Source organism: Eutrigla gurnardus (assembly GCF_963514095.1).
Source record: "Eutrigla gurnardus genome assembly, chromosome: 23".
Classification (NCBI taxonomy): domain Eukaryota; kingdom Metazoa; phylum Chordata; class Actinopteri; order Perciformes; family Triglidae; genus Eutrigla; species Eutrigla gurnardus.
In genome coordinates, this window is record NC_139934.1 from 4,951,865 (window position 1) to 4,969,218 (window position 17,354).

Consider the following 17,354-nt stretch of genomic DNA (forward strand, 5'->3'; position numbering starts at 1 on the left):
CGGTCAAAGGTCACCAGCAGATTTTGTGTGATGCTCAGAGGTGTTCACGCTTCAGGATAGGCTTTCTTCGATGTGGACTCCAAGAAAGCGAAGGTCTGCTACCCTCTGCACACAGTCCCCGTTGATGAATAGTGGTGTGATCTCTGTTTTCTTCCTCCTGTAGTCGATGATGAGTTCTCTGGTCTTTGAGGAGCAGGGGGGCCCGTTCCAGAAAGCAGGTTTTCCTGAAACTCTGAGTTTGTTAAGCCTGAGAAGAGGGATACTCTGAGTTTTCCCTTCCAGAAAGAGAGGTAACTCAACCTTTTGGTCAGTAACCATAGTAACTGATTCTGTGAACCTAACCTGCTCGCTGGCAGGTTTGCTTCAACAAACCCTGAGTTTCTTCCTACGTGTCTCCGCCTTTTTCCGGAATCTGAACCAACCCCGGTATAAATTGCCGTCCTTTCCTCGTCACCCTAATCGATATGGAAATAATAGCAGCTTAACGTCGGGAGAGGATTTTAATTACTTTGAAGGAAATTACCGTATTTCCTACCAATCACACATCTAAACAATATTCTCCGACATTTTCAACATTTCATATCGCGGACATAATCCAGATTCTTTGCAGAGCTCTTTAGATTTTTTGCGAACGGGAGTTTTCTGAAAAAGGACATTTCTTTGTTGAAATAACCGCTTATATTTACTGTTTAATATGTGAAATATGATTAAAATCATATGCCTTATTCTACGTATTTGTGCAATATTCTATATGTTTAATTTTCAGGTGAAGCCACTTTCTTTTTGTGCCTGGGGGGATTACACCTTTATGAAAATTACTATCTGTTGACAGCTGAAAATAAAGACTTATCACCGTTAGATCAGTCGACTGTTTCATTCAGTTATACACGTTAAGTCGGGCTGTAAATGTCCGCCACGCCAACTATCTCTACTTTGATGCAGTTACTTTGGTCTGCTTTCTATGGATGAGCTCGTTTTCTACATAAACACTCAGTAATATCTAATAACTCCCTCCCGGTTGCCATGGTGAATCGTAGTATCGGAGCTCCATTGATCATGGCTTTGTAGAGTCCGCAGGCATGCGCGTAACTCAGAGTTTACATCCTCAGTGGATTGAACTAATTCAGAACTGCTGTTCTGGAACCGAGTGCAAGGGCCCCAGGTTGTTAGCCTTGCACCATGTTGACAGTGTGTGTGTGTGTGTGTGTGTGTGTGTGTGTGTGTGTGTGTGTGTGTGTGTGTGTGTGTGTGTGTGTGTGTGTGTGTGTGTGTGTGTGGGAGAGGGGATTTATCATACCAAGTAAAAGTTTGCTCAAACAGTGTTTTCATAGGTTTCACTTTTTTATTGTTCATATTTCAACAAACAACAAACCAACAATGTTTTACATGCATGAAGACACTCATTCCCAAAGAGTTCGGTTTAACATTTATATCTGCAGTACACATTTTAACCCCATAATGTTTTCTTTTTGTTCTGATAATCATAGCCTTTACTTCCACTATGAAAGGCTTACATTATGATTGCTTTGCTGATTATATATAAAACCAGTTAAATCCACCTTATATATTCGTGATGAGAGGAAATAATAAGACACCCTGTTGATTACCGCTAAATACCTTAATTTGATCCATCTACACTTAATTTTTAATAACATAAAACAGGAAACCTTGAGCGATGGGCAAATACAGGCAATAGCCATATCGACTTTTTCGTCTCATTTGTTTTTACTCTGGTTTAAACCTTGGCTCTGGTGCGCTTTTGCAGAACACCTTGATTTCATCATAGGTGGACAGTACTCCATCCTTGACAGCCTCTTTTGCCCTCTTTGCTGCTTCACCTGGCGTTTTTGCCCCCTCGGCTGCATTGTATCCTGCAACACCTCCTATCCTGGCTCCCGTGCCTGCAACCGCTGCTGTCACTGTGCCCATTCCAATCAGAACTGGCTTCAGCCCTGCCAACTTTACCATTACTGCTATTGCTCCAATTCCTCCTATTGCTGCGACTATCACTACTGTACCACAAAGAGCTCCTAGCAACGCACCTGTTCCAACACCTGCCAGTTTGATCCGAAGCTTCTCAAACACACTGACTTTAGCCTGCCCTCTGGTCTCTTCTTCTGACATGTTTGGTGATGTCTCTCTAATGCGCTCCTGCTCTTGTTGTATTTGTTTCTCCACTGCTTGTAGGTTCTCATTGGTGTAGAACCTTCCTTTGTTTGCCAGCCATGTCTTGTCTATAGTCTTGAGTAGCTGATCCACCTGGAACCGATTGCTCCTGTATTCGTCCTGTTGTCCGTTCTTCCAGTATTTATTATCGATGACGTGGCACCGGCCTCCACACTTCTTCACCAGATCATTCATTGACTTGTTCTTGTGGACAAAATCCTCAATGGTCTGTCCTTCTGGGAGATCGTCACCATGAGTGAAGAGAACCGTTGCATATTTAAAAACTTCCTCCGAGAAGTAGCTCTTTATTGCCGTGACGACAGCCTGCTCCAGCTCTGTGAATCTCTCCACTTTGAATACAATGAGAAAAGCATGGGGCCCAGGAGCGCACTCTGTGATACACCTCACTATCTCGGGCTTCAGCTCCTCCTCCGGTCTGCTTGTGTCAAAGAAACCAGGAGTGTCAATTAAAGTGATGCTCCTTCTGTTGACGGATTTGGTTTTTGATTGACAGCGACTCGTCCCAGAGTTGCTCGTGTGGTCAATCTTGAACACTTCCTCTCCGAATATGGTTTTAGCCACGCTGCTTTTCCCCATTCCAGTTTTTCCCAAGATGACAATTCTCATCGTGCTCGTCGCTGAAAGAGAATATTGTCCATCGGTTATCCTGTACATCTTTCTTTTGAGACTCAATTACATTAAAAATCCTAATTGCTAGAAACAATGAATCCAAAAAGTGTTATGAAAAATAGCTGCATGTTTGCTGTATCTTTTTATTTGTTTAAAGGGAGGGAAAAGGAAGTCATCTCAGTGTAAAGCCTGCAAACTGTAAAAGATGACCCTTCTCAGAGCAAAGCGTCTCCTCCACCCAACGCTGCTCTGTGCTGCCATCTAGAGGCGGTTGAAATAAAGTGGAATTCTGTGCCACAGCTGGGGTGGTTTATGTTAATTAAACAACAACTTTATTTGTAGTAATGTTATCGTCACAGCCAGGCCAGGTTCCCCAGAAGCCACGCCCACTCACTCCTCCTCAGCCACACTCTGCAATCAGTCTCCCACAGCTCATATCTCCCGTTCACTCTCCCCTGATTACTGAATCCCCTACACCTGTGTTTCACTGGACTCCAGCCCTACTTCACCTCACTTCCCCGCCATTCCGCGTCTGGTCTCGTCAGCAAATGACACTAAGAACTCGTGCTCTGCACTCTCTGGATTTCCCCGGCCCATGTCCTACGGATTCCTCAGTTAAGACGTTTTATGACTACCTCAGTTGCATTATCTCGACGTTGGACTTGTGTGCTGTTTAAGTTTTCTAAATAAAGCCTAAGAACTGTTCCAACCACTTTGATGTGTCGTGACAGTTATGTTAGTTTATAGCAGCTGACAAACCTCACAGTTTTCTCACTAGATATAGGAGGGGCCCGAGTTATAAGGTTGTAAATGTTTGTCCTCGCACTCAGGCAGAAAGATTAGAAAAAAAGAGTAAAACAAAAACATGTTCGCAGCCAGCTCGTCAGGAGCAATTAGGGTGAGGTGTCTTGCTCAGGGACACCAGGCACTCAGCTAGGAGGAGCCAGGGATCAAACCGGCAATCTTGCGGTTGCCAGCCGAACGCTCTACCTCGTGAGCTAAACCCCCCACATAGAAGTCATGAGAAAGCATCTATACAAAATGTTTTCAACAGATTTATTTGAAAGTAGAACAGAACAGAACACTGCAGGCTCTCAAAAATCTTTTAAACTGACTGTTGTCAATCTACAATAAAGACAGATTCAGCAACTGCATAGCTTATTTCTCGCCTAAAATGTTTTCAGAAACACATTTCGTTGAACTATTTTCGTAAAAAATAAGAGGGAGGTGGGAGGCTTATAAAATAAGAGGGAGGGGAGAACAATACGAGCTCGGAGGAGCACAGAGGGGAGGGGTGTGTGTGTATGTGTGTGTGTGGGGGGGGGGGGGGGTGGTGCTTTTTTCAAACCTTTCAAATCGTAGACTAGAGTTTTAATAAATACATTTCCCCATAATAGCATCAAAACTTCACTTTGTTTAGTCCAGAAGTTCAAATGTGTGCCTTCAATAGTCTTTGTGCTTCAGACTCAAAAGTGTGGTCCAGTCTTCTAGTGATCTTCTGTACATGTGATGGAGGCATGCACAGTGCCAGTAGGGGGTGTGGTCTCAATAGCCATGCACTAAGCAGTGTGTTCTGTGCATGTGGTTGAGGAATGGCATGGAAATTCAAGTGTATTTGAATGGCATTTGTTTGTTTTAGTCAAGATTATGCTACAAAATAACTTTCCACAGCTATATTTAAGTCCCCTTTGAAGAGCCAACCATCAATTTTAAAAATTCCCAGTTTATTCCTGTTTATTCCCATAAATTCCCATTAATTCCCATAAACTCCCATGGAAAGTTTCCACTTTTGAAAGTTCCGGGAATTTTGCAAACCTAGTTCTGAGTTAGTTCAATCAACTCTGAGTATGACAATCGTGAGTTGCGTGCGTTCCTGCCGACTCTACAAAGCCATCATCAATGGAGCTCCGATACTACGATTCACCATGGGAGAGCGTTATTAGATATTACTGAGTGTTTATGTAGAAAACGAGCTCATCCTTAGAAAGCGGAGCAACGTAACTGCATCAAAGTAGAGACAGTTGTCGGGATGGACATTTACGGCCCGACTGAATGTGTATAACTGAATGAAACAGTCGATTGATCTAAAGGTGATAAGTCTTTATTTTCAGCCATGCAGAGTGACACTGTGGTGTAAAGGTTGGCAACGCTGCCTACGGTGCAGGCGACAGGGGTTCGACACGTAGTAGTGGAATGAACAAATAATAATTTTCATATAGGTGTAATCCCCACAGGCACAAAAAGAAACTGGCTTCAGCTGAAAATTAAGCATAAAAATATTGCACAAATACGTAGACTAAGGCATATGATTTTAATCATATTTCACATATTAAACAGTAAATATAAGTGGCTATTTCAACAAAAAAATGTCCTTTTTCAGAAAACTCCCGTTCGCAAAAAAAATCTTAGGAGCTCTGCAAAGAATCTGGATTATGTCCGCGATATGAAATGTTGAAAATGTTGGAGAATATTGTTTAGATATGTGATTTGTAGGAAAAACGGTAATTTCCTTCTAAGTAATCAAAATCCTCTCCCGACGTAAAGCTGCTATTATTTCCATATCGATTAGGTTGACGAGGAAAGGATGGCACATTTTTTTTCAGAGTTGGTTCAGATTCCGGAAAAAGGCGGAGACATGTAGGAGAAACTCAGGGTTTGTTGAAGCAAACCTGCCAGCGAGCAGGTTAGGTTCACAGAGTCAGTTACTATGGTAACTGACCTAAAGTTTGAGTTACCTCTCTTTCTGGAAGGGAAAACTCGGACTATCCCTCTTCTCAGGGTTGACAAACTCAGAGTTTCAGGAAAACATGCTTTCTGGAACGGGCCCCTGCTCAGACTGCTTTTGTTTTAGTTTCACTTTCATGTACTCTGTGTGTGTGTGTGTGTGTGTGTGTGTGTGTGTGTGTGTGTGTGTGTGTGTGTGTGTGTGTGTGGTGGGGGAGGGGTTTTATCATACCATGTAAAATCTTTATTTGCTCAAACAGCATGTTTTCATATATTTTACTTTATTTATTGCTCATATTCCTCCAACAACTAGAAAGCCTGTCTAACAAAACGATGTTGTACAGGCAGAAAGAGTCGGGTTGGGACACAGCAGATTTACATTCTGTTTGTTTTGCTGATGAGATGAAAAACCTGTTAAATCCACCAAAATGTATAACTGAGAGGAAATTAAAAGAATGAGACACCCTGTTGATTAGCCCTAAAGCTTACACACTGTAAAAGATTTAAAGATTTAAAACCAAACAGCTACCATTGAAATACTGAATGTGCTCAGTGTTCAGTCCTGACAGAAATAAATAAAAGATTAAATTACCGTCCATGTTGCCAACAGTAAGTAACTGTGGAGCGTCGGTCCGTCGGATAAGTCTGCAGAGTGTATGAGAATGTGTTTCTTGTATTCACAGCTTGTTCCTCTTTTTCTTCGACACACCTGAGTTATAACGTTACTTTTAACTTGCTCTTAAAGTTGTTCAAAGAGAAATCAATGAAAAGTAAAATAACCCTGTTTGGATCTACCAGTCCTCCTGCTCAGACTGCTTATATTTTAGTTTCACTGTCATGTTCTGTGTGTGTGTGTGTGTAGGGGGGGGGGTTTGCTCAAACAGAGTGTTTTAATAGGTTTCATTTTATTTATTGTTCATATTTCTCCAATAAAACGACAAACCTACAATGTTATACATGCATAAAGACACTCATTCCCAAAGAGTCGGGTTAAACATTTATATCTGCAGTACACATTAAACCCCATAATGTTTTCTTTTTGTTCTGATAATCATAGCCTATACTTCTACTATGAAAGGCTTACATTCTGTTTGCTTTGCCGATTATATATAAAACCAGTTAAATCCACCTAAATGTATAAGTGATGAGAGGAAATTAAAAAAACACCTGTGATTAGGTCTCATCATTTGTTTTTACTCTGGAATAACCTTTGGCTCTTTTGGAGATCACCTCAATTTCATCATAGGTGGACTTTACTCCATCCTTGACAACCTCTTTTGCCCTCTTTGCTGCTTCACCTGGCGTTTTTGCCCCCTCGGCTGCATTGCATCCTGCAACACCTCCTATCACGGCTCCCTTGCCTACAACCGCTGCTGTCAATTTGCCCATTCCAATCAGAACTGGCTTCAGCGCTGCCATCTTTACCATCGCTGCTATTGCTCCAAATCCTCCTATTGCTACGATTCCTCCTATTGCTGCGACTATCACTACTGTACCACAAAGAGCTCCTAGCAACGCACCTGTTCCAACACCTGCCAGTTTGATCCAAAGCTTATCATACACACTGACTTTAGCCTGCCTTCTGATCTCTTCTTCTGACATGTTTGGTGATGTCTCTCTAATGCGCTCCTGCTCTTGTTGTATTTGTTGCTCCACTGCTTGTAGGTTCTCATTGGTGTAGAACCTTCCGTAGTTTGCCAGCCATGTCTTCTCTATGGTCTTGAGTAGCTGATCCACCTGGAACCGGTTGCTCCTGTATTCGTCCTGTTGTCCGTTCTTCCAGTATTTATTATCGATGACGTGGCACCGGCCTCCACACTTCTTCACCAGATCATTCATTGACTTGTTCTTGTGGACAAAATCCTCAATGGTCTGTCCTTCTGGGAGCTGGTCACCATGAGTGAAGAGAACCGTTGCATATTTGAAAACTTCCTCCGAGAAACAGCTCTTTATTGCCGTGACGACAGCCTGCTCATGCTCTGTGAATTTCTCCACTTTGATCACAATGAGAAAAGCATGGGGCCCAGGAGCGCACTCTGTGATACACCTCACTATCTCGGGCTTCAGCTCCTCCTCAGGTCTGCTCGTGTCAAAGAAACCAGGAGTGTCGATCAAAGTGATGCTTCTTCCGTTGACGGATCTGGTTTTTGATTGACAGTGACTCGTCTCAGAGTTGCTCGTGTGGTCGATCTTGAATACTTCCTCTCCAAATATTGTGTTAGAAAGGCTGCTTTTCCCCGTTCCAGTTTTTCCCAAGATGACAATTCTCATCGTGCTCGTCGCTGAAAGAGAATATTGTCCATCGGTTATCCTGTACATCTGTCATTTGAGACTCAATTACAATACATTATAAAAATCCTAATTGGTAGAAAAAATGAATAGAGAAAGTGTAATAAAATAGCTGCATGTTTGCTGTATCTAATTTTTTTTTTAAGGGAGGGAAAAAGAATAGTCATCTAAGTGTAAAGCCTGCAAACTGTAAAAGATGACCCTTCTGAGGATCAAACGTCTCCTCCACCCAACGCTGCTCTGTACTGCTATCTAGAGGCGTTCGAAATAAAGTACAATTCTGTGTCACAGCTGGAGTGGTTTATGTTAATAAAACAACAACTTTATTTGTAGTAATGTTACCGTTAGTTTAAAGCAGCTGAAGAAGCTCACAGTTTTCTCACTAGATATAGGAGGGGCCCGGAGTTATAAGGTTGTAAGTGTTTGTCCCCGCACTCAGGCAGAAAGATTAGGAAAAAAAGAGTAAAAAAAAAAAATGTTTGGATCTACCAGTCCTCCGTCCAGTGTGTCTTTTCTCCTGCTGTGCTGGGGCCCGTTCAAAAGCAGGTTCAACAAACTCTGTACCTTACCCTGAACTCTGAGTCAACCAACTCTAAGATGGGCAACTCTGAGTTTTTGGTTCTAGAAAAGCAGTTCTGAGTTCGTTCAATCAACTCTGAGTATGACAATCGTGAGTTGCGTGCGTTCCTGCCGACTCTACAAAGCCATCATCAATGGAGCTCCGATACTACGATTCACCATGGGAGAGCGTGATTAGATATTACTGAGTGTTTATGTAGAAAACGAGCTCATCCTTAGAAAGCGGAGCAACGTAACTGCATCAAAGTAGAGACAGTTGTCGGGGCGGACATTTACGGCCCAACTGAATGTGTATAACTGAATGAAACAGTCGATTGATCTAAAGGTGATAAGTCTTTATTTTCAGCCATGCAGAGTGACACTGTGGTGTAAAGGTTGGCAACGCTGCCTACGGTGCAGGCGACAGGGGTTCGACACGTAGTAGTGGAATGAACAAATAATAATTTTCATATTGGTGTAATCCCACAGGCACAAAAAGAAACTGGCTTCAGCTGAAAATTAAGCATAAGAATATTGCACAAATACGTAGACTAAGGCATATGATTTTAATCATATTTCACATATTAAACAGTAAATATAAGTGGCTATTTCAACAAAGAAATGTCCTTTTTCAGAAAACTCCCGTTCGCAAAAAAATCTTAGAAGCTCTGCAAAGAATCTGGATTATGTCCGCGATATGAAATGTTGAAAATGTTGGAGAATATTGTTTAGATATGTGATTTGTAGGAAAAACAGTAATTTCCTTCTAAGTAATCAAAATCCTCTCCCGACGTAAAGCTGTTAGAATCACTTTTATTTCCGTGTCGATTAGGGTGACGAGGAAAGGACGGCACATTTTTTTTCAGAGTTGGTTCAGATTCCGGAAAGAGGCGGAGACATGTAGGAGAAACTCAGGGTTTGTTGAAGCAAACCTGCCAGCGAGCAGGTTAGGTTCACAAAGTCACTTTGGTAACTGACCTAAAGGTTGAGTTACCTCTCTTTCTGGAACGGAAAAGTTCAGAGTATCCCTCTTCTCAGGGTTAACAAACTCAGAGTTTCAGGAAAACCTGCTTTCTGGAACGGGCCCCAGCTCAGACTGCTATTATTTTAGTTTCACTTTCATGTACTGTGTGTGTGTGTGTGTGTGTGTGTGTGTGTGTGTGTGTGTGTGTGTGTGTGTGTGTGTGTGTGTGTGTGTGTGGTTGGGGTGGGGTTTTTATCATACCAAGTAAAAGCTTTGTTTCCTCAAACAGCATGTTTTCATATATTTTACTTTATTAATTGTTCTTATTTCTCCAACAACCAGAAGGCCTGTCTAACAAAACGATGTTGTACAGGCAGAAAGAGTCGGGTTGGGACACGGCAGATTTACATTCTGTTTGTTTTGCTGATGAGATGAAAAACCTGTTAAATCCACCAAAACGTATAACTGAGAGGAAATTAAAAGAATGAGACACCCTGTTGATTAGCCCTAAAGCTTACACACTGTAAAAGATTTAAAGATTTAAAACCAAACAGCTACCATTGAAATACTGAATGTGCTCAGTGTTCAGTCCTGACAGAAATAAATAAAAGATTAAATTACCGTCCATGTTGCCAACAGTAAGTAACTGTGGAGCGTCGGTCCGTCGGATAAGTCTGCAGAGGGTATGACAACGTGTTTCTTGTATTCACAGCCTTTTACTCTTTTTCTTCGACACACCCATCCTAACCTACGGTTTAAATCACTAGGCTTGTTCAGGACTGTCTTGGCTTGACTTGACTTGACTTATCACGTCAACGAGTGACTAATTAAAAATGATCACGTAAGGCTCAGACGACGTCACCAAACTCATTGGAGTTTAGCTTCTCTGCCCGAGCCCGACCCGAACCCGGCCCCGAAACCGAACCCGAAATTTCCCACCACTACCCTCGGGCTGGGTCGGGCCGGGCCTTTAAACAAGCGTTTGTGTTCGTTCTTTTTTTTTTTTTTTTTATATCATTGCATTATGCCTAGCCTTCTCCCCTAATCTGAGGAGAAGGCTAGGCATAAACATTAAATATTATTGGTTATATGTTTAGCAGAGTAGGTCTACGTAAGAAATGTGTACAAAGTTACACAAAGTCGCTACACACAGTGCGCACGCATCATTCATAACGGTTCCGCTCTGTGCAGCTAAATCAAAGAATAAAGGAGTTACGCTAAAGTGCAACATGGAACTTTGAGACATAAAGGATGAAAACAGGACAATTAACGTTGAGCAAGTCATCAGGAAAGTCCGAGGTACGGGATCATTTCAAGTGGGAGAAGGCGATAACATACGTGTCGGCTTTGTCCAGTCATATCCTAATCGCTGCACTAACGTAGCCTAAAAATCAGCCTACTATCACCTCAAAAATGTAGCAAGAATTAGAGGGCTCATGTCAGCTCAAGACTTAGAAAAACTTGTACATGCCTTTATTACTAGTAGGCTAGACTACTGTTATGGTCTCCTTGCAGGTCTTCCGAAAAAAACTGTCAGGCAGCTACAGCTTGTTCAGAACGCTGCTGCTAGAGTTCTTACAAAGACCAAAAAATGTGAGCACATTACACCAATTCTTAAATCCTTACATTGGCTCCCTGTATGTCAGAGGATTGATTTCAAAATCCTCCTGCTCACATATAAATCACTACATGGTCTAGGACCGAAGTATATCACTGATATGCTCCCACTACATAAGCCTTCTAGACCACTAAGATCTTCTGAGACCAATCTGTTAGTGATTCCCAGAGTAAACAACAATCATGGGAGAGCATCATTTAGTCACTATGCAACAAATGGCTGGAATAAACTTCCTGAAGATGTAAGACTTGCCCCAACTCTGACCACTTTTAAAACTAGACTGAAAACTTTAATGTTCACCATAGCTTTCTGCTAAATCTTTTAATGTCTGCACCGTTTTTAATTATTACAAATATGTTTTTATTCTCCTTGTCTTTATGTAATGCATTTTAATTTTGCCTTTATTTTCTTTTAATTCTTCTATTTTCTTCTCACTTTGTTTTATGATGTGAAGCACTTTGAGTCTGCCTTGTGTATGAAATGTGCTATACAAATAAAGTTGCCTTGCCTTGCCTATAAAATTATTTGTATATTTTTGTGACTGAGTAGTCCCCCACTTCCCATGGATATGCACATACAACAGCCTCATGCATGAAAAATAATTGTCGGGTTGAAATCGGGCTCGGGCTCTTAATTACAGTTAATGTGTCGGGTCGGTCCAGGTTCGGACAGAACGCGCTCGGGTCGGGTCGGGCTAAGCTCTACTTCTCATTAGGTCAGAACCCGAAATACTGCCAAACTGCAGAAGTCGTGTTCTTCTTTGAGACCAAGTCACTTGGTGCGCGACTCGCCATCTTTCCCCTCTCTCTCTCTCTCGCTCTCTCTCTCTCCTATATAAGTGCATTGCATTTATTTAATGACGGTATTGAAACTGATACGTTGCTATTTTTAAGACTCGTGGTATACATACATATACATATACACACACATACACACACACACAAGGCAACATGTGGAAGGCATTCTTTTTTTCCAGTATATCTGTATTATCATTCTATGTGTGTATTAACCAGACCTCACATATAATAGGCCGACTCACAACAGAATGCACGGAACTTAAAGGAGTCATCACCAGGAAATCGCAATTTCTCTTGTTAAAACATGCATATCTGTGTTTGACCTCAGTTGAAACTTGCCTGAAAGGCTGGAGTTTGAAAGTGGCGCCGTTTTTTCGCTTCTGCTCTTTTTCCGAACAGGAATAGCACACAAGGGTGTGCATTCCTAAAGCACGAGATTTTGATTCTGCGCCTTCGGTGACGTCACCGTGGCGGCTACTTGCATAAGCCCACCCCTCTTTCACCACCCAACCCCCCCCCGTCCGCTACCTGAAATCGCCGAAGCGCCGCCATTGTTTTGGAGTCTGCATGCAGGCAAGCCCCCCCGGCTCTGTCCTTCCTGCGGCGAATCAACGCGCGCCTCATTACATATTATACAATGCACATCCGGACCAGTCAAAACCTCGCGCGTAATCTCGCGTGATAAAATCGCGGTACGAAAAAGGGTCAGAACAAGCTCAATGTTTGATTAAAAATTTTTTTTTTTTTTCTAATAAGTTTTACGAATTGATCCAAAGCGATCCAAGGGGGGCTGGATACGTATAAAACCAGGTTATGACTCCTTTAAGATCAAGCCATGAGATCAATGCAACCAAAATAAAAAGTATCATTTCACCACAAGGTGGCCGCCGAGTACGGACCTGAACACACGTCATTGAACTTTTAACCAATGAGAACCATTCCACTGTAGGTGTGGACAAGCCAGTTGCAGCCGTCGTAGACCGCGCTTCCAAGCGCTGCAAGAAGCGGCTCTTAAAAACTTGTTCCCGCGATGTTTTGGGTCACGTGATATGGTCGCGACACTGTGACGTCTTTGCAGTCGGCTGCTAAGTCGGACACAATTCTAGCCATCATGCATCGCTTTCAACCCACAATACATCACGTTAGGTAGCGCGCTGCAGGCGGCTACATCAAGTCGAATTCCCCTACTTTCTCCCAGTCCAATGGTTTTCAAACTGGGGAGGCAAGACCCCTAGTGGGGGCGTGGAGTTATAACATTAACAGTGTTTGTCCCCGCAGGAAGGCAGAAAGGTAATACAACAAAAAAAAACGTATGAACACTGATTCACAACTGGAAGTGAAACTTCAAATAGAATGTTTCTTCAATACATTTCTCATATTTTCTTCTTGATTTATTGAATTTGGTTTATCAAGCATATGCTTTGACACCACTTGATGCCCCGCCCAAAAAAACTCTTTAGGATTGTAAAACATAGAATTTAGAAATATTTAACTGGAAAACAGAATTTGGGAAAAAATTCAAGGGATTTCATACGGCCCTCGGTGAGTCTAAATATAAATGATGCATCGTTCTTCTGCTGGATAGCAGATCATGGCCAAGCTTGTGAAAGAAGGTAAAGCAGAGACGGAAATCACACACTTTAAATTCAAATATGTATTGGTTGAACTGAAACCTTTATTACTTTATCTGGACAACCCCTTATTAACAAGAGATAATAAGACAGATATTAAACAATGTGAGGCAGTAAATACATTCTTCTCCCTCTCCTGCTGTCCCAGTGTGTTGACTTGGATTTTAACAGCATTAACACATTGTTGTTGCTTTTTGTCATATCATTATGTAAAAAAAACACTTTTACACGGTTCACGTTCCACGTTCGAGGTAAAACGCGTTCACTCCTTTGTCGTATCAACTCGCATTCACGACTGGACATCAAAAGGGAAGAGTCCCGTATTCTAAACTTTTCTGCAAAGCCACTTTCCTCCTCCCCTCGCCCTCTCAGGCACTGACGAACACCAGTCTGGCGGTGTAGGCCAGGTCGGCGAGGTAAAGCAGGAAGTTGAGGGCCGTGAGCACCGCCACCGCGATCAGCTCCGGCGGCGCGGCCCTTCCCTGCTGGCTCCGCTTGTCGAACTGGAACACGGGCCAGATGATGGTGGCCGTCAGGTACATGATGACCGCCAGGAGCCCGTAGGCCGACAGGAACTTGGAGAAAGGGACGGGGAGGCGGCCGGTGCACTCGCCCACACACAGCAGCACCACGGCCATGGAGAGGATGAAGCAGATGCAGTACACGGCCATGCACCACTTGAGCGCCGCGTGGCGGTCGTACGACACGGGGTTGCTGACCAGGATGAAGATAATGCAGGCCACGAAGGTCTGGCACACCTTCAGCAGGCCGGGAGTTGTAGCCATGTAACCCGCCACCTCCCCCGGCCTTGCTTTAGTCAGGCTGACCTCCGCCATGTAGGCCACCGTCGCCAGGCAGGAGAAGACGGTGGAGGCGATGCGGCAGTCGCGTGCCTCGCTGGAGTAGCGCTGGTTCCTGAGGAAGAACAGTGGGGAAGATGATGGAGGCGGAGAGGCAGAGGAGGGAGGCGTAGTAGGCGATGGTGATGGGGAAGTTGGTCCAGGACACCGGGATTCGGGCCTGGAGGCCGAACAGCTCCACCAGCAGGACCAGCAGGGTGCAGGCGAAGCTGAACGCCCAGCAGAAGATGCACCAGTCGGCCATGCCCCCTCGCAGTTCGTGTGAAGAGAACCGTTGCATATTTGAAAACTTCCTCCGAGAAGTAGCTCTTTATTGCCGTGACGACAGCCTGCTCCAGCTCTGTGAATTTCTCCACTTTTAACACAATGAGAAAAGCATGGGGCCCAGGAGCGCACTCTGTGATACACCTCACTATCTCGGGCTTCAGCTCCTCCTCAGGTCTGCTCGTGTCAAAGAAACCAGGAGTGTCGATCAAAGTGATGCTCCTTCTGTTGACGGATTTGGTTTTTGATTGACAGTGACTCGTCCCAGAGTTGCTCGTGTGGTCAATCTTGAACACTTCCTCTCCAAATATTGTGTTAGAAAGGCTGCTTTTCCCCGTTCCAGTTTTTCCCAAGATGACAATTCTCATTGTGCTCATCGCTGAAAGAGAATATTGTCCATCGGTTATCCTGTACATCTGTCATTTGAGACTCAATTACAATAAAAATCCTAATTGGTAGAAAAAAATGAATAGAGAAAGTGTTGTTATAAGATAGCTGCAAGTCTGCTGTATCTATTTTTTTTAAAGGGAGGGAAAAAGAATAGTCATCTTAGTGTAAAGCCTGCAAACTGTAAAAGATGACACTTCTGAGGATCAAATGATTTTTTATCATACCAAGTAAAAGCTTTGTTTCCTCAAACAGCATGTTTTCATATATTTTACTTTATTTATTGCTCATATTCCTCCAACAACCAGAAGGCCTGTCTAACAAAACGATGTTGTACAGACAGAAAGAGTCGGGTTGGGACACAGCAGATTTACATTACGTTTGTTTTGCTGATGAGATGAAAAACCTGTTAAATCCACCAAAACGTATAACTGAGAGGAAATTAAAAGAATGAGACACCCTGTTGATTAGCCCTAAAGCTTACACACTGTAAAAGATTTAAAGATTTAAAACCAAACAGCTACGATTGAAATACTGAATGTGCTCAGTGTTCAGTCCTGACAGAAATAAAAGATTAAATTACCGTCCATGTCGCCAACAGTAAGTAACTGTGGAGCGTCGGTCCGTCGGATAAGTCTGCAGAGTGTATGAGAATGTGTTCATTGTATTCACAGCTTGTTCCTCTTTGTCTTCGACACGCCCGACTTATAACGTTACTTTTAACCTACTCTTAAAGTTGTTCAAAGAGAAATCAATGAAAAGTAAAATAACCCTGTTTGGATCTACCAGTCCTCAGTCCAGTTAGTCTCTTTTTTCCTGGTGTGCTGCTCAGACTGCTTTTATTTTAGTTTCACTTTCATGTACTGTGTGTGTGTGTGTGGGGGGGGGGGGGGGGGGGGGTATCACACCAAGTAAAAGCTTGCTCAAACAGAGTGTTTTCATAGGTTTCATTTTATTTATTGTTCATATTTCTCCAACAAAACGACAAACCTACAATGTTGTACATGCATAAAGACACTCATTCCCAAAGAGTCAGGTTTAACATTTATATCTGCAGTACACATTACACCCCATAATGTTTTCTTCTTGTTCTGATAATCCTAGCCTATACTTCTACTATGAAAGGCTTACATTCTGTTTGCTTTGCCGATTAAATATAAAACCAGTTAAATCCACCTAAATGTATAAGTGATGAGAGGAAATTAAAAAAACACCTGTGATTAGGTCTCATCATTTGTTTTTACTCTGGTGTAACCTTTGGCTCTTTTGCAGAACACCTTGATTTCATCATTGGCGGACTCTACTACATCCTTGACAGCCTCTCTTGCCCTCTTTGCTGCTTCACCTGGCGTTTTTGCCCCCTCGGCTGCATTGTACCCTACAACACCTCCTATTACGGCTCCCGCTGTGCCCACTCCGATCACAACTGGCGCCAGCCCTACCATATGTACCATTGCTCCTATTGGTCCCATTCGTCCTATTTCTTCGATTATCAGTCCTGTACCAAAAAGAGCTCCTAGCAACGCACCTGTTCCAAAACCTGCCAGTTTGATCCAAAGCTTCTCAAACACGCTGACTTTAGCCTGCCCTCTGATCTCTTCTTCTGACATGTTTGGTGATGTTGCTCTAATGTGCTCCTGCTCTTGTTGTATTTGTTTCTCCACTGCTTGTAGTATCTTATTGGTGTAGAACCTTCCGTTGTTTTCCAGCCATGTCTTCTCTATGGTCTTGAGTAGCTGATCCACCTGGAACCGGTTGCTCCTGTATTCGTCCTGTTGCTCGTTCTTCCAGTATTTATTATCGATGACGTGGCACCGGCCTCCACACTTCTTCACCAGATCATTCATTGACTTGTTCTCACAGACAAAATCCTCAATGGTCTGTCCTTCTGGAGATCGTCACCATGAGTGAAGAGAACCGTTGCATATTTAAAAACTTCCTCCGAGAAGTAACTCTTTATTGCCGTGATGACAGCCTGCTCATGCTCTGTGAATTTCTCCACTTTGAACAGAATGAGAAAAGCATGGGGCCCAGGAGCGCACTCTGTGATACACCTCACTATCTCGGGCTTCAGCTCCTCCTCAGGTCTGCTCGTGTCAAAGAAACCTGGAGTGTCGATCAAAGTAATGCTTCTTCCGTTGACGGATCTGGTTTTTGATTGACAGCTACTCGTCTCAGAGTTGATCGTGTGGTCGATCTTGAACACTTCCTCTCCGAATATGGTGTTAGCCAAGCTGCTTTTCCCCGTTCCAGTTTTTCCCAAGATGACAATTCTCATCGTGCTCGTCGCTGAAAGAGAATATTGTCCATCGGTTATCCTGTACATCTGTCATTTGAGTCAATCAACTCTGAGTATGACAATCTTGAATTGCGTGCGTTCCTGCCGACTCTACAAAGCCATCATCAATGGAGCTCCGATACTACGATTCACCATGGGAGAGCGTTATTAGATATTACTGAGTGTTT

At 43.1% G+C, this 17,354-nt stretch overlaps 2 protein-coding genes and 2 pseudogenes across 4 annotated transcripts; all 4 read right to left on the reverse strand.

Moving 5' to 3' along the window:
- Positions 1-1,328: 1,328 nt before the first annotated feature.
- Positions 1,329-3,615, reverse strand: LOC311008946 (GTPase IMAP family member 7-like). Its single transcript, XM_084002907.1, has one exon. The coding sequence runs from the start codon at positions 2,839-2,841 to the stop codon at positions 1,726-1,728; it is 1,116 nt and encodes a 371-aa protein (XP_083859033.1). The 5' UTR covers positions 2,842-3,615; the 3' UTR covers positions 1,329-1,725.
- Positions 3,616-6,693: 3,078 nt separating this feature from the next.
- On the reverse strand, positions 6,694-9,373 carry LOC311009089 (GTPase IMAP family member 7-like; the record flags this gene model as incomplete). The annotated part of the gene is made up of 1 exon (XM_084003061.1): positions 6,694-9,373. The coding sequence occupies exon 1, from the start codon at positions 7,837-7,839 to the stop codon at positions 6,694-6,696; it is 1,146 nt and encodes a 381-aa protein (XP_083859187.1). The 5' UTR covers positions 7,840-9,373.
- Positions 9,374-13,399: 4,026 nt separating this feature from the next.
- Positions 13,400-14,532, reverse strand: LOC311009205 (myeloid-associated differentiation marker homolog pseudogene; annotated as a pseudogene). The gene has a single exon. The product of its transcript is annotated as a myeloid-associated differentiation marker homolog pseudogene (transcript).
- Positions 14,533-15,914: 1,382 nt separating this feature from the next.
- LOC311009090 (GTPase IMAP family member 7-like) lies at positions 15,915-17,166 on the reverse strand (annotated as a pseudogene). The gene has a single exon. The product of its transcript is annotated as a GTPase IMAP family member 7-like (transcript).
- Positions 17,167-17,354: the final 188 nt, after the last annotated feature.

Excerpts from the sequence above, each read along its gene's own strand:
- LOC311008946 (XM_084002907.1), bottom strand. The coding sequence starts at position 2,841 with ATGTACAGGATAACCGATGGACAATATTCTCTTTCAGCGACGAGCACG.